We start from the raw sequence: 15,339 nt of genomic DNA, 5'->3' as shown, positions 1-15,339 counted from the left end.
TAAAAAAAAAAGTATATTAACTGGAATGATATTTCCAATTTGGTGGTGTTGTGGTTAGAAAAAAAACGAGGCTCAAAGTCTTTTTGTGGAATATTCAAATCCCACTTGGGGGTTCACTAATCCTTCCATGGTCGATATAAAACAGTACCACTTTGCGGGAAGCCAATAGTTGCACACAGAGATGTGAAATTTATACCAATGGCTCTGGACCACCAAGGGACGTGTACACAAGCCCAATGCCTGACACAGCAAGGAGGCCATCGACTTGGTTGGTGGCCCCGTCGAGCCAGAGGTTTGCAAATCCACATTTCTCTATGGTGGTGGCCAGTCTCTCCATAGAACAAGATCTAAACCTAGTCATTCAACTATTTCTAATAGGGCAGTTCTCATATGATTGACATTGCATGGTGCTCGTCTTGAATTGCCAATGTTTGGATGTGTTAGGGATACGAACAAAAAGGAATACCTAAAAGAACGCAGTTGATTGTGTGGTAATGTTTACCAACATTTCTTCATTTTTTTTCTATCTATGTGACTTTACCGAAAGACCCAGAGAGCATGTAAATAAGGTGTTAAAAACTGAAAGTCAGTCCAGAGTTATGGCAGTATTTCAGTGCTGCATATATAACTGTTGCATTACCTGCCCTCAATCAGTCAAATACCAGCACCTCGAATGAGCACAGTCGGCTACGTACGGTGTGAAAGTAAGTTCGACATACGTACCTACAGTTCTCAATGTGGATGAGACCTCACCGATTCAACAATTACAGTCCCTTTAGTAATGAGGGGGGCTGCCGTCATTGTGTTAGCTACCTTTGTCATGATTAACAAGTCTCATCCACCTCACCCATTCTGTTTTGACACCTGGCCCACGCTTGCGTAACTACTTGTCACCTTGATTTCAAATTTTCTCGGATTTCCAACCTACGCAATGAAAACGCTGCTTCCGACGACTTCAATTCTCTGGGTATAGAGTAAAAATAATAATTACACAGCGAGGAACTATCTTCATTTTTCGAAGCGTTCATACACACTCCTTGGTCTTATTCGGTAAAGTCACGTAGGTAAAAATAAAATAAAAATGAAAAAACAACTACATTTATTTAGTTGTGTTTTCATTTTTATAAATAAAATAAAAAAACAACTAAATTAAAATGAAAAAACAACTAAATTCATTTAGTTGTTTTTTCATTTTCATTTTATTTACTTTACCGCATAAAACCAAGGAATATGGATTATTTCAGTCACAAAAACTTAAAATCCATTCATACACATTTGTCAAGGGTCTTTAGACAATGGTCTAACAGATGTAGCATCTTACCAGTAACATTTAATAAAAAAATACATGTACAGGATATAAATAAACAAAAAAACCCACGTGGCTTGGTAAGCACATTGCAAATCAGCCTCACAGAACGCTCAGCCTCTGACTTTTTTAAACGCGTTCAAGCAGTTGGTCAACTTGAACGCTCGACAATAAAACTGACATATGCGGTGCTTTAACAACCTAATAAAACAACGCTTATAAAAGGGTAGAACTGCACACAAGCGTTTAAAACGGTTGTCAAATGCCATGTCTTTAACAGTTATGTTCGTGAGTAAAAAACACTTTATACACAACTCGAAAACTGTTAAGCACAAGCTACACACGTGAGTAAGTGAAAATTCTAGTCGTGTGGAAAGGGCGCGAGGAACTCTTCGGGCAGGCTGGGGTAAGCAACTTGTGGACGTTTGGAAACTAATGCAGGAGGAAAGCGTTACAGACGTATCCCAGAACAGGACGCATTGATAGGTGGGACGTGAGCAGGATGGGAAAGAGAGAACATTACCAAACCAAACAACGTCTAGGCACCCAAAGGTTGGAAACCACGGGGAAGATGGACAGGCAGATGATGCGATGCTCTAGTAGCAGACCTGAGAGGGTTGCGGCTACTGACTGCGCAGCAGTTGTATGATCAGCCGGCGGGCAGGAAGCGATGGTGAGCTGTGATGGCATCAACAACATTGGCCATCGTTACCTCTCATCATCATCAGCAGCAGCCATCATCGATCTGCCGCTGGATGAATCCCTCCCCAAGCCGTCACCTCGCAGCGATCCATCCGGCACGTAAACTGATCTCAGCGACCCATCTCTGTGGTGGATTTCCTCTCAGATGCGTTCAATACCTTGGCTGCCATTACTCTTACACATCATCCATTCAAGGGGTGTGCGCCCTGCCCAAGCCCACTTAACTTTTGGTAAAAGTTTGGATGATGTTATTCACCTGCACATGTTCTCTGATCCACATTCCTCTTTCAGTCCCTCAAGTAATTCCAAACGTGCAACCTCTCCATGCCCTAAACTTGTACGAAAGTCTGTGCCTTTCCTGTATAGCGATGCTCTTTGATGTCTCTGCGCGCGTATATGTGTGTGTGTGCGAGGAACATGCACGGATGCCTATGATGCGTACGCACTCGAAGTAGCAGAAGGTGGGGTAACCAGTCACGTTGAAGTCTGATTTAATCCCATCGAACTCAGCCGGATGTACATTCATTCCAGCCAGAACCTGCAATGTACATCACAGTATTATCACATGCCAGAGTGTAGTTTTCCCCAGTACCATCAATTAAGCTGGGTTATTCCTGCAGGAATCATATTCAATTCTTATGAATCCACGCTGGATAATTCCTCTGGGAAATATTGATTTTTTTGGGTCTTTCGGTAAAGCCACGTAGATAGAAAAATAATACAATTTATAAAAATAACAATATCACGACGTTTAGATCACAACACAAGCAATCATCATCAGGTGAAAACTATTACGGGAGAGCTGCTGAGGCACAAATATTCTTTCCTGCCTCAACAGCTCTCCCGCTATATTTTTCACCTGACGACGATTGCTTGTGTTGCGATCGAAACGTCGTGATATTGTTATTATTTTTCATTAATTTTATGATTTTTCTTCTACGTGGCTTTACCGAAAGACCCAAAGAATATAATTTCCTGCAGTCACGAAAGCTTTAAGTCAAGATTTAAATATTGATTATTCAATGGGTGAAATATTTACACGTACACCTGAGCGATCACCTGTGTGTGTGTGTACATGAATGAGCGAGTAGTAAGCATCCAATCATTTGCCTGTTGCGATGGTTCCATTTGGAAGTGGCAGTGATCTCAGAGATTTTACTGTCATCGCTGGTGGTCCCAGTGCTAGTCTGGGAGGACCCAGTGACAGTCCTAGTGGTCCTGTTGGTCAACCCTGATACCAGCCAGCCAGTCCCAACCATAAACCACCATTGAAATGTATCACGTGGGCATGAGCCATACGTTCATACGGTGCACTGGTGCTTCGATTTGGCTATCCATTCCCCACTGGTCCTCCATTTACCCTGCGGGGTGCACAGCAGCGGTGGGATTTGAGAAACTTTCCCAGTATTTCAAATACCACACCAGGAGATGGAGACTTCTGATGAGACACTGGATGTCAAAACTGGCTCAAAGTTTGCTTGTACTGAATCAATGCTGCAGAATGTTTACACTCCCAGAATGCTGCTGGGCCAGTAAATTGGGTAAGAAATGTTGTTATATTTTACGTGGCGAGACAGACACGTGAAGGATACATTATTATCTGCTTTCGCTATTTATATTCTCCACAATGGGCCACATTATTATATTTCGTTGTTCTCGATTGCAAGTGCAGTGTGATAACCATTACACCAAGGGGGCAGCTGAAATTTTTTTAAACCGATAAGACAACGTGAGACTGCGCCGATGTCTGGAAGCTCACGTATGTCTTCTTTGCCATGGTGGCTGCCTCCTGGAACACCGGCTTCATCCTCTTGCAGACGCCACACCCTGTGTCGCACAGCATAGACACATTCGTAGGATAGACACATGCAATGCGGTCCATGATAGGTGATTGCCGACAGCCATGAATGATGACAGCCTTGCCCACAAAGATTTTAATGACTTGAAATGATAACAGGGCACATGCTTCCCCCATTCAATTAACTCTCTCCAAAGTCTAAAGCTTTTATAGGTAATTGTACATGATGTAAATAAATACATCATTATTTACAGTTAATTCTTGATGAAGGCAAGAGGACTTGCATCACTAAGGTTAAGCATGTAATGAATGTACACAATAGGCGGCACCTGATAGAACTGCACGTCGCCTGTCAGATGACCGGTCTGTCAATCTGGGAGCTAGAAGTAAAACTCTTCAATAATAAATTGTACATTTGACAATATCTTCAATAACATAGCGTTATAAATGCGACACAAACACACCACCCTTCCCTACCCGATATGGCCGTATAGACTACGGAGGCAAGCACTGTTTGCAAGCTCCCATTAAGGTCAATGCAATACACAGGGAGTGATGGGGCAAGTGCTCTGCGAAACCGGCGGCATTAATCTCCCCAGTGCTGATGTTGACATACTACACAATGTAGCAATTTTATTTCACAGTCGTTGCCTGTTGGAGGGTACTAGACCCTGCCATAGGAATTTAGAATTGCCACCACTGGCTTGCAGTTATTAGCATAGGCTGGTACTGTCCTCTGTACAATCGAATGTAATAATTTGATCTTCTTGGTTTTTTCGGTAAAGTCACGTAGAAGGGAAGTAATAAAATAATAAAAATAAAACATAATAAAATGAAACAATTCTCACGACGTTTCGGCCACAACGCAAGCAGCCGTCCTCAGGTGAAGAATGAGACAATCCAAGCTAGGAGCTTACATATAAGCTGGGTTGGGGGTGGGAGAAGAGCGCCTTAACAAAAAGAATGTGCATATCAAGAGGAATTTAGCATATACATGGGAAATGCGCAGGGGGCGGGGGGGCTTCAAAGTCATACCATGCCCACGCACTATGCAGGATCAAGAGCACCAAGGGGGGGTGCAGGGATTAGCATTAACAAAGGAAAGGAATGCCAATGATATGTAGCTGCAGTTACTAAACAACACCGTAGAAAACTAAAGTATAAACTACATACAAAAAACTAAAATATAAACTGCATAGCACCATCAGTATACTTACTATACTCTACAATAAGCTGAGTTACTAACAGCAAGTAATACATTACAATTCTACGTCGTAAAAGTTATATAATATGCTTCCATCTAAACTTTATTCTCTTACATCAACCGAGCATATATCGTACTATATACTGCCATAGATAAACCCAACATTAAATTATATACTGTATTGCAATAAACCACATTTCAACATAACACTATGTATTATTCTACCTACCCTAATGATGGTGCTATGCAGTTTATATTTTAGTTTTTTGTATGTAGTTTATACTTTAGTTTTCTACGGTGTTGTTTAGTAACTGCAGCTACATATCATTGGCATTCCTTTCCTTTGTTAATGCTAATCCCTGCACCCCCCCTTGGTGCTCTTGATCCTGCATAGTGCGTGGGCATGGTATGACTTTGAAGCCCCCCCGCCCCCTGCGCATTTCCCATGTATATGCTAAATTCCTCTTGATATGCACATTCTTTTTGTTAAGGCGCTCTTCTCCCACCCCCAACCCAGCTTATATGTAAGCTCCTAGCTTGGATTGTCTCATTCTTCACCTGAGGACGGCTGCTTGCGTTGTGGCCGAAACGTCGTGAGAATTGTTTCATTTTATTATGTTTTATTTTTATTATTTTATTACTTCCCTTCTACGTGACTTTACCGAAAAAACCAAGAAGATGAATCCCTGCAGTCACGAAAGCTTTAAATCGAAATGTAATAATTTGACTTCTGTTTTCAGCCGAGTCAACGTCTTAGTGACTCCGTTCAAGTTTGGTTACAGCTGCCATCGCTGTACATGGCCTGGAAATAAGCCAGGCTTGCTGGGATCATAGTGCAGAGCACTAATTGTGTTACCGCAGCTCTGCTTTACACACCGATATACAAAGGGGCAGTGGACACGGCCAAGCGGTAGGGCATTCGCCAGTTTGTTGCAGAGGCTCATGGTTCGAATCTAACGGCCGCCCTGGTTATTATTGTGGTGTGTAATAAACATGAGTAATAGGACACACTGTTTGCTTCATTCACATTGGATGTTAAAGATTCCTGACGTCACTCACAAGAGAAAACATCTCAGGAAAAAGTAGATTGGAAGAACCTGGAGTAAATCCACACACACTAGACCTAGTTCCCAGTGCCTTCCACATGTTCTACAGTTAAAGAAACACTTGCTGAGAAAACAACTTCATAGTGGCAATGCAGTGATATATCCTTTAAACGAGTGGTTTGAGGAGCAAGATAAAGAGTTTCTTCCAGGCAGGAATTAAAGCCTCGGAACATCGAAGGCCCAAATGCATTGCGCCTCAAGAGAACTATCCAAAAAAAAAATAACACGGCTTCACAAAAGTCGGTGCTCGCTTTCCGTCAGGCCAGACTTCTTAATCACCCCTCGTGGACGCAGACACACGCGCGTGCCCGCGGACACCGGCAACAATAAGACGTGTCTCCTTAAAGTGGTAAGGAGATCCTAAGTAAGCAAGCGAAGGAATTGGACCTCTTGCGCGACGGCCCGCACAGCCAGCGCCGTCAGCGTCCGCTTCCTCGCTGACCTTCAACATCTGCTCGGCGGCCGAGTCAGCGGAATTTCAGGCCGAGTGCGGCAGAGCGCCGCCCCCCCCGCCTCCGACCTCCCCACGAGTGTTGGCCCCGGTGTTACCAATACGCCGGGACTGCCCCCTCTGGGCGTTAACGGGCAACGCCGGGCGCGAGGGGCGCCTGGCCTGCGTGACTTCCCCTCTCCGTGTTATTCTAAGCCGCCACGATGGCAACGTGCAGCAGCAGCAGCAGCGTGCTCGTGTGTGGACGCAGCGGTGAGTGGGGGGGGGGAGCGGCGGCGTAGCGGTTAGCGCAACGTGACCCCAAGGTCCACGTGGCTTTAAAAACGAGCAACTGGTGCAGTGTCTTAAACGTCAGCGCGGGGGGAGACAAATCCGGCCAGGCGTGTCGATGATCACGACACCCCCTCGTGTGGGGTGCCAGCCTTTAAGTGAAAAAAAATAATAGAAAAATAAAATAATAAATGAAAATAAATCAATTAAATGACGACGTTTTGGAGGCAACACAAGTCTCTGTCGTCAGGTGGGACCGTCACAGCTAAATTTACTGTATCAAAAAATATTTCTATTATTTTTTTTACCTACGTGACTTTACCGAAAAAACCTGAGAGTATGAATCCTTGCAGTCACGAAAGCTTCAAATCTAGAATTAGCCTTTAAGTGCTTGGTGCCGATATCTGTTAAAGGCTACATGGGGAATCTTTGTCTGTGTAGTGGTGAGTCGGGGCAAAATTCTCAGTGCTCTATGCTTTGGTTCCAGCCAAATGCGTCCAATGTAACTTAAGACGTAGGTCTTTGCCAATAAAATTAACCATATTTGCTTTTTGGGTTAAACCACATGGTCGTTACTACTACCACGTGCGGGAGTAGAGTGGCCGTCAACATGCCTGGTTCTCTTTGTCTCCCCGAATGGCGATGTTTAGACGCCGCACCAGCTTGGCCATATGGGTTCCATTTGTGTCCACGCACCTTCGTGGCAAAGTGGTAAATTAGGGGTCCCCTAAACTGGGCACCCACCGAGAGACTGTGAGTCCCATGGGACTCACCGGCGCTGCCCCTGAAATTCGTTGGGCCCTTTCTGCTTCATCCCCCTGAACTTGGCCTCATTGTCAAGCCTGGTCAGCGCTCCTACTCTCGATTCTCTACCCCCTCCACATGTGCCTGCTCTACCTACTTCCCCTAACGCAAAGCATCTCGAGGTGCAATCAAGTTTAGCCGCTGTGGAACTTTAAATTGTTGCAGTTGTTATTCTCGGTGTGTCTTCGTTCAAATTGTGGCCGGACGCAGCACGCGAACATCGGTACTAGGAAGACAATGGAGGCTGGCCGAAGTCCTGGCCACACCACACGATGTGTACGCCACGCTAGTCCTAACGGCCAAGTCTAAAGGTTGGTCTGGTCTAAATGAGCTTCGGGATGCCTGAGGCAGTGGTGTAAATTTGAGGAATCGACCACCGAGTGAGATTTGAACTCGCAACCGTCCAGCTGCAAGTCAAGCGCAGAAAGCGCAGAACAACTATGCGTCGGCGCAGGCTACCCACACACCTACTGATGCTCCTGCTGTTGTGGAGTGACTTATGCTGCCAGCTATGGCTACAGGGTTTTGGTGGTACATGTTGTTTGTCGTTTATCGTGACATTTCGGTCACAGTTCTTATGATCACTGTTAGATTGCTTATGGATTATTTTGGTGATTTTGAAAAGTTTTTTGGTTTGCCCATGTTTGTTTGTTGTAGTACGGAGTTAGAATGATGGCTTTAATCTAAGTTGTCTTGTGGTCGTTGTTGGTATTTGACTTGCATTCCACTGGGATTTTTGCACAGCGTTGGTGTACGGTGCTTTTTTTTTTGGAAGACTTTGCAGTTTTTTCCTGGATTTTTATGTTTGCGCATAGTCACTTTAAGATGTTTTCTTGTTCATGTTTTAGTTTCTTGTTTGTTGCGGTTGCACCCGATTCAAGAGCCGAATGGCTCACAGGGCTATACCAAATAATGAAAATAAAACTGAACACCCTCAGGATATCAGCTGATCTATTACGCGATTAGGCAAAAACGACGGACAAATTATTTGTCTGTCCAGTAGCAAAGATGGGAGGGCATTGAGAGCAATTTTTTGTTATCTTACAAATGGCAATTATTACCAGCCATCGGAGCACATGACAGAATGATACATATTCCCTGCGCCATCGCATGGAAAGTGCACAGCTCCCAAGTTTCAAAATGTCTTATCTTACACAAAACATGCATGCCCTGCACAGCTTCAAACAGAACTTTTTTTTACTTCAGGCCATAATCTCAAAAACATCATTATCTATTAAATGCCAGGCTGTGAGCTGCGCTTTGTGATTATAGATGGGACTCACAGGGAGCGTAAAACATCATGAGGATGGGTCTTTCTTCTTTCTTGAGCAGTAATCGGAACTCCTGCATGACATACCGGCACAGTTGGGGGAAGAAACATCAGAGTCAATCGAAAGCCATGAGAGTAACGGGGTGAAATCACACACAGCCGATGTATGAATGTATTTTGGAACTTCTTTCGCACCGTGCGTAGCCAACCGTGCTAATCGGAGGTTCTGTGGAAGGACAAACTAATCACAAAAAGCAGTTCTGAAGAAATCAGTTTTCAATCGAGCTTTAAAAGTGCATAGCTCCAGTGGTTTCCTAATATCGCAAGAGCATTCCAGACGGCCACAGAAGCGCATCTGAAAGCGTGCAATGCGGTGACCGTCTTTGTTCAACGGTCAGCCAAAAGCCGCTGCTGCGAGGATGACCGGAGCGCGTGTGTTGCTTTATGATGCTTGAAGAGATTAGCAAAGATATTGTGGTTCATTTGTTGCAAGCACTTCTGTGTGTAATGAGTAAATCGGCGAGGATGTGCTATCGCCGTGCATTGTACGCGAGTATCTGTGTCCGTGCAGGAGCTGTTTCACGGTAGCGAGTGTACCGCTTAGCGCAGTAAACTTGCAAAGTGACCCAAGCTCAATTCCTAACCATGTATGAATTTTGAGATGAGATTTACAAATGGAGTAAGATTTATTCAAAATGCATATGTTATATTCTTTTACATGTACCAGCGCCTATGTCTAATTAATTATCAATCACGGCGGCGAGATGTTAACTCCCTCGCCTGGTATGCAGGAGGTCGTGGGTTCGATCTCGACCCTCACACCTCCTGTATATTTGGAGTTTGCGTGTCTCTCTCCGTGTGCTCACGTGGATTTTTCTCCCGGCCCTCCGGTTTTTCCCTCCACACTTAGAAACATGTGTTTAGAGTATTTGGTTTCTGCGATATATTTTGCGATAAGCCACTTCGTTGAGCTATCATTTGTGGCCAGGTCGCTTATGAAAAACAGCTACATAGCTCAGTGGGCCTTACCTGGTAAATTATAAAATTGTATTAAATAGTTTAGTATAATGTGACAGATTTATACTGGATGAAAATAGATTTGTCAAGAGAGAGCAAATGATACATAGATGGAATGTAGTTCGATTAATTCATATTTAATGCATAACCATCTTAACATTGCAATTAATATTTTTTTTACTTGTGATTGACTTTTAATTTTCTTCATATAAATCACCGCATTAGGAGCACTCAAGAAAAAACTTTTTTTCAAAGAAAGCGGAGTAGATGTTTTATTTTAATTTAGCCTGACATACTGTATATCGAAATAAATGTACCAACAGTCTGACATTCAGACTCTAATTGCTATGAGCTGAACATTCGAGTGAATAGGCCAGAACAGATTCCTATAAAGGGCTGCAGAACGAAACACCTCAGGGTAGATTTGTCCATTAATCTCAGAGTAATTGAAATTCCCCATTAGACTGTTAAAGTCAACTTCAACCAAGTTCTCTCATCACATGTGCAGGAGAAGTTTGTTACACTAAAAGTGGACTCACTTCCCAAAACATAGCGCTCATGCACACACACACACAAATAAATCCCCTTACTTAGCCATAGAGACTGTTGGGAGGCAAGTGCTGCTACGGAGCCCCTAATAAGGTCAGGCACAACACATGAGTGAATAGTGGCCAGCACCATGCCCTGTTGCGTGTTTCTCGCTGGACATTGTGAATGTTTGGGAATCTAACTCCCCATTGCCACAATGCAATGCAAACTACGTCACTCAACTAGTACTCCCAAAATCACGAACACACTCCAACATCAACAGCTGACATTTGCCTCGAACGGGCAGTGACATCACCGTGATGCTTGCGCCAGGCTAGGTGCATACACACATATTCACTAAGCCAAATAATACTTGACATGGGATAATCAAATTGGCATGTTTATGTCACCCGTTTAAAGTTGTTAACGTACAGTAAAGCCCGTGTGGGTCGTGAGAGTGATTCGACCGTACGTCACCACGTCGGCCTTGTGTGGGTTGGTGAATTGGGGAGCGTTAGGTGGTGGAGCACAGCAGCGTACAACATTGTAGTTGCTGCACCGCCCACTGCTTCCGCCGCAGCCCTGCAGCAGCCTACAACACCTGTATTATGCACGGTGGCGGTCGCCCATCCAAGCACTATCCAGGCTCAAGAACCTGCTTAGCTTCTGAGGTCTCATGAGATCGGGCCACATTCTGGGTGATTGGCTCAAAGGTGCAGCCAAAGTTGTCTTGGAGAAAAGTCTGGCTGCAGAATGTAAAAGCCACCAACCTATCAGTTGTAAAAAATGTAAACACATGGTATTTACATTCTGTAGAACAGATAGATGCAATAAGCAATCAGCGGATTAACATTCCTTCTACTTCGTTTTCATGTAACAAATCACATACTACTCTTTGGTACTTTTGGTAAAGTCACGTAGGTAGAAAAATTAAATAAAAAGATTATTTTATTTTTCTACCTACCAAAGAGTATGGATTTCTGCAGTCACGAAAGCTTCCAATCAAGATTAAATCACATAATAGATAACATATTTGAATACAATTGAGTTTTTTTTAGGATTCCAGCTCGCAACTCCGAAGCACATGACTTGCCAAAACAGACTGCACAGAGCAATACTGATGTGTGGCCAGCATTATGGGACAATGATGCGAGATGACAAAGAACAAAATGTATTATTTCCAGCGGCTGAGAAAGGCGACTTACAGCTGGGGCGGGAGGGGGGGGGGAAGAGCGATAAGAGGGAGTGGTGTAGAGGGCAGATGTAGGAGTGAGATGAATTGAAGCTTTTCAGGGCTGGAAGGAAGCCACTGTGATTTCGCAGAAGGCTGATGAATGCCAACAAATAAATACGACACAAATATGATACACTCAATACTTCTCACCCGCGCCCACAAACGAGACTGCATCACTCCCATCCTCATACTCTTCTTCTTGCTCGTAAATTATATCGGTTTTATTTGAACATTTTCCCTTTATAATTTTCAACGTTATGGTCTTAGTCTCACTGACTTCCCTTCGCTCATCCCACTTCTCTCTACTCCCTGTGCCCTCCTCTCAAGTTGCCCAGGCCGCCTCCTGATGACCCCAATAAAAGATTTGCTCGATCGGTGGTTACTCTGCACCTCCGATCACCACGGTTGGCTACGTACGGTGCAAAATAATGTTCACATACGTAGTTGATTTGAAGCTTTCGTGACTGCAGGAATCCATACTTTTTGGTTCTTTCGGTAAAGTCACGTAGGTAGAAAAATAAAATGAAATTAAAAAAAATATTTACTTTATTTTATTTTTCTACCTACGTAGGTGGAAAGATAAAATGAAGTAAGAAATAAATATTTATTTTATTGTATTTTTCCACCTATGTGACTTTACCGCAAGAACCAGAGAGTAAACATACGTAGTCTTCCTTCTCGTCTGCTGCTCTTCATGTCTTGACTACCTTGCCTCTCATGGTCTGTAAAGCCAAATCTCTCCACCAGTACAAGTCCTGGCTATGACTAAAAGCCCTCTCCATTCGAATGTCTTCTATGCAATTCAGAATACAATGAAGCCCGTTCCTACTCTCCACCACATAACCCCCCCATTTCCCTCCCCTATCATATCATTCATCCCCTTCCTACATGTGTCCCTCTCATTCCTATACAGCATGTTGACACGTAGTAATTCAGGTTGACGTAGCTGAGCGCGAGGGCTACGTTCCTGGAAAACGCCAGTTTTGGGCAAAACCGCGTTCGACGAATGCTCCTTATGGCGGTACCCCGGGGTACCAAATAATACAAAATGGCCGAGGTAATTAAATATTTTATTTCTGGGACACTATTTTTTCCAGGGGTGTACTTAACTCCGCGACTGGGGTACCAATCAATCCTAAATCAGTGCTACTCCACGATGTCGAAACGCAGCGAGGACGATTGCGCCGAAACCCTGAACGTTCGCACGCCCCGTAGTGGTGCATCGTGTACAGCTCGTCGAGATGAGTTGATTGCCGCATCGCCGACCATAAACAGACTAAAATGACTGCATCACGGACATTATGCGAGAGCCGGGGTACTATGGTACCCCGGGGTACCGCCATAAGGTTAAAATAATGGACCTCATGGAAAAATAGGGTTACGTTCCTGGTCCAAAATTATCACCTCGTCCCTCTTTTCTCAACTAATTTTACTTGTACACTCTTTCAATTTCACCTCAATACAAAACCCCCATCTTCATTAATCTTCTCAACACTCGCCCCTGAGACTGGATTGCCAGCCCGACGCCCGCCCCTAACACCGTCACTGGAACTTTAACGATTTGCCATCTAGACGTCCGCATGACTGACGTCCTCAACGAGTGTACGGCTAGATGCATGCGACAATGTGTGCGGTCAACTGCGTTGTGCGCGAGCATGTTGAGTATGTGTTACGTTATCACACGCACGAAAAGAAAAAAAACACACATGCAAAATACTTACGTGGTAAATAAATCGTTCTCAGTCGATTCATTAACACCATAGTACCTTCAAACAGATGCGGCACTCTCACCTCTCACAAGCCTATCTGACAAGAGCACAAGTGGACCGCGCACTAATTTTCGACGCGGAGATGAGAATTTTATCAGCGTCAAAACCGTGTGTCGCCGAAAAATCGCCCTCCGTGTTCCGGAAAATAGACCTCATGAGGCAAACGGTGGTTTGTAGCCGAAGCACGAGTTCGATCAAAACCACGCTCAGCGAGGTTATCCTGTGCTCATATGCTCTGTATATCAAAATAATAATTGTATTGTGCTGTTCGATTAAATTTATACTTATGACAATATGGTTCAAAATGTCGAGGTCTGCTCACCATGAAAGGGCTTCATGAGAGAGTTCGTGTAGTTTTGCTATTCCTCCATTGAAGGAGCGCAGACTACAGTCGTTTACTACGTGGGCCCATAGTTTGGGCTGCGTGGCACTGCTCATGTTCTGATGAGGCTGATGGTTGCACCACCGGTGCCTTCGAGGAATGTCAGAGCCAGGCGGTGCGATGCTTGGTTCTCGAATGAGGCATTTATTCTGGATGTATATGCTTTGTAAGGGGTCGTAGCAGGGTCGTGGCGGGGTCGTAGCGGGGTCGTGGCGGAGACGGGGTGGCCTAGCACATGAGCCAAGCCGCGCGAGCCCCACCCCCCCTCCCCCCCCCCCCAAGTCCGATACCTTATCACTGTGCACGTGCACAACATCCTTGGCATCGGGCTCCTCCTCCCACAGCGGGTCTCCCGTGGGGTCGAACATGAACGCCACCAGCGACTGCGGCGAAGGGGAGGACGGGGACGAGGTCAGAGACGAGTGCAAGCGGGCGACGCGAGAGAGCAGCGGGCGATCGCGCAAAAGACGAAGGCGCACGAGCAGCGGTGAACACAAAGATCCAGGGATAGACTTGTAAAATAATGGGACACCTTCTTGGTTCTTTCGGTAAAGTCACGTAAAAGGGAAATAATAAAATAATAAAAATAAAACATAATAAAATAATTCTCACGACGTTTCGGCCACAACGCAAGCAGCCGTCCTCAGGTGAAGAACAGGTCTGTCGGAAAGACAGCCCTGTTCTTCACCTGAGGACGGCTGCCGAAACGTCGTGAGAATTATTTTATTATGTTTGATTTTTATTATTTTATTATTTCCCTTCTACGTGACTTTACCGAAAGAACCAAGAAGATGAATCCCTGCAGTCACGAAAGCTTTAAATCGAAATTTAATTGGACACCTTTAACCGCTGGCATGGCATGCAATGTCAGGTGTTGTGACCAGCACCATGCCCGGTTGTCTTTCATTCCCCAGCACTGATATTTAAACACCGCATAAGGTGCTGCTTTACGGCTGAGCCAGGTTTCGTAGCATAGCACGCAAACCGTTACACGACCGCTCTCCAAGTAGAGGACCATATACACAAAGTCACAGGCACAAACATACGAAAGATTTTTTACAGGCACAAGAAAAAAAACACATGGGGATTTGCACATTGATACACAACCACACACAGATGCAGTTAGGCATATGCAGTCACATTTTGCTAAGCAGCACAGTGCTGCGTAAACAATTGGGCTGTAATAACCTGTGAGTGGGTGGTTCACTCCCCATGTCTGTACCAGTTAGTATCCTCGGGGCTGGGGCTTGACAAAATGAAGCACAACACCTTACAAGTAGTAATTTGTGTGACGAAGGTGAGAGCACGAAACCTGGAATTTAATCCAGGATCTCAGCGGTGTTGACTAAATGACCTTTCACAGGAAAAGCATTAACTACCGGGACACCCGGCTATAAAACATCTCTTTACCAAGGCTGACCATCTTTTAGACAAACAGGCTAAAAATGCAATAAATAAAGAATAAGGACAAAGCGCTTATTCGTGTGCCTGACATTGA

General features: G+C 44.5%; 1 protein-coding gene across 1 annotated transcript in view; it reads right to left on the bottom strand.

Annotated features, from left to right (window-relative positions):
* Positions 1 to 15,339, bottom strand: part of PDIA5 (protein disulfide isomerase family A member 5) — a 45,232-nt gene that overhangs the window by 14,989 nt on the left and 14,904 nt on the right. The window contains exons 6-9 of the mRNA XM_078860590.1: positions 14,132 to 14,224; positions 8,925 to 8,985; positions 3,768 to 3,835; positions 2,455 to 2,546 (exon numbers count right to left, since the gene is read on the bottom strand). Coding sequence (XP_078716716.1) covers positions 2,455 to 2,546; positions 3,768 to 3,835; positions 8,925 to 8,985; positions 14,132 to 14,224 — 314 coding nt within the window. The remainder of the gene's footprint in view (positions 1 to 2,454; positions 2,547 to 3,767; positions 3,836 to 8,924; positions 8,986 to 14,131; positions 14,225 to 15,339) is intronic.

Source organism: Lampetra fluviatilis, chromosome 10 (genome assembly GCF_964198595.1).
Source record: "Lampetra fluviatilis chromosome 10, kcLamFluv1.1, whole genome shotgun sequence".
NCBI classification, from domain to species: Eukaryota; Metazoa; Chordata; class Hyperoartia; order Petromyzontiformes; family Petromyzontidae; genus Lampetra; species Lampetra fluviatilis.
Note: the sequence above shows the minus strand (reverse complement) of the source record. Positions and strands in the feature narration are given on the sequence as shown.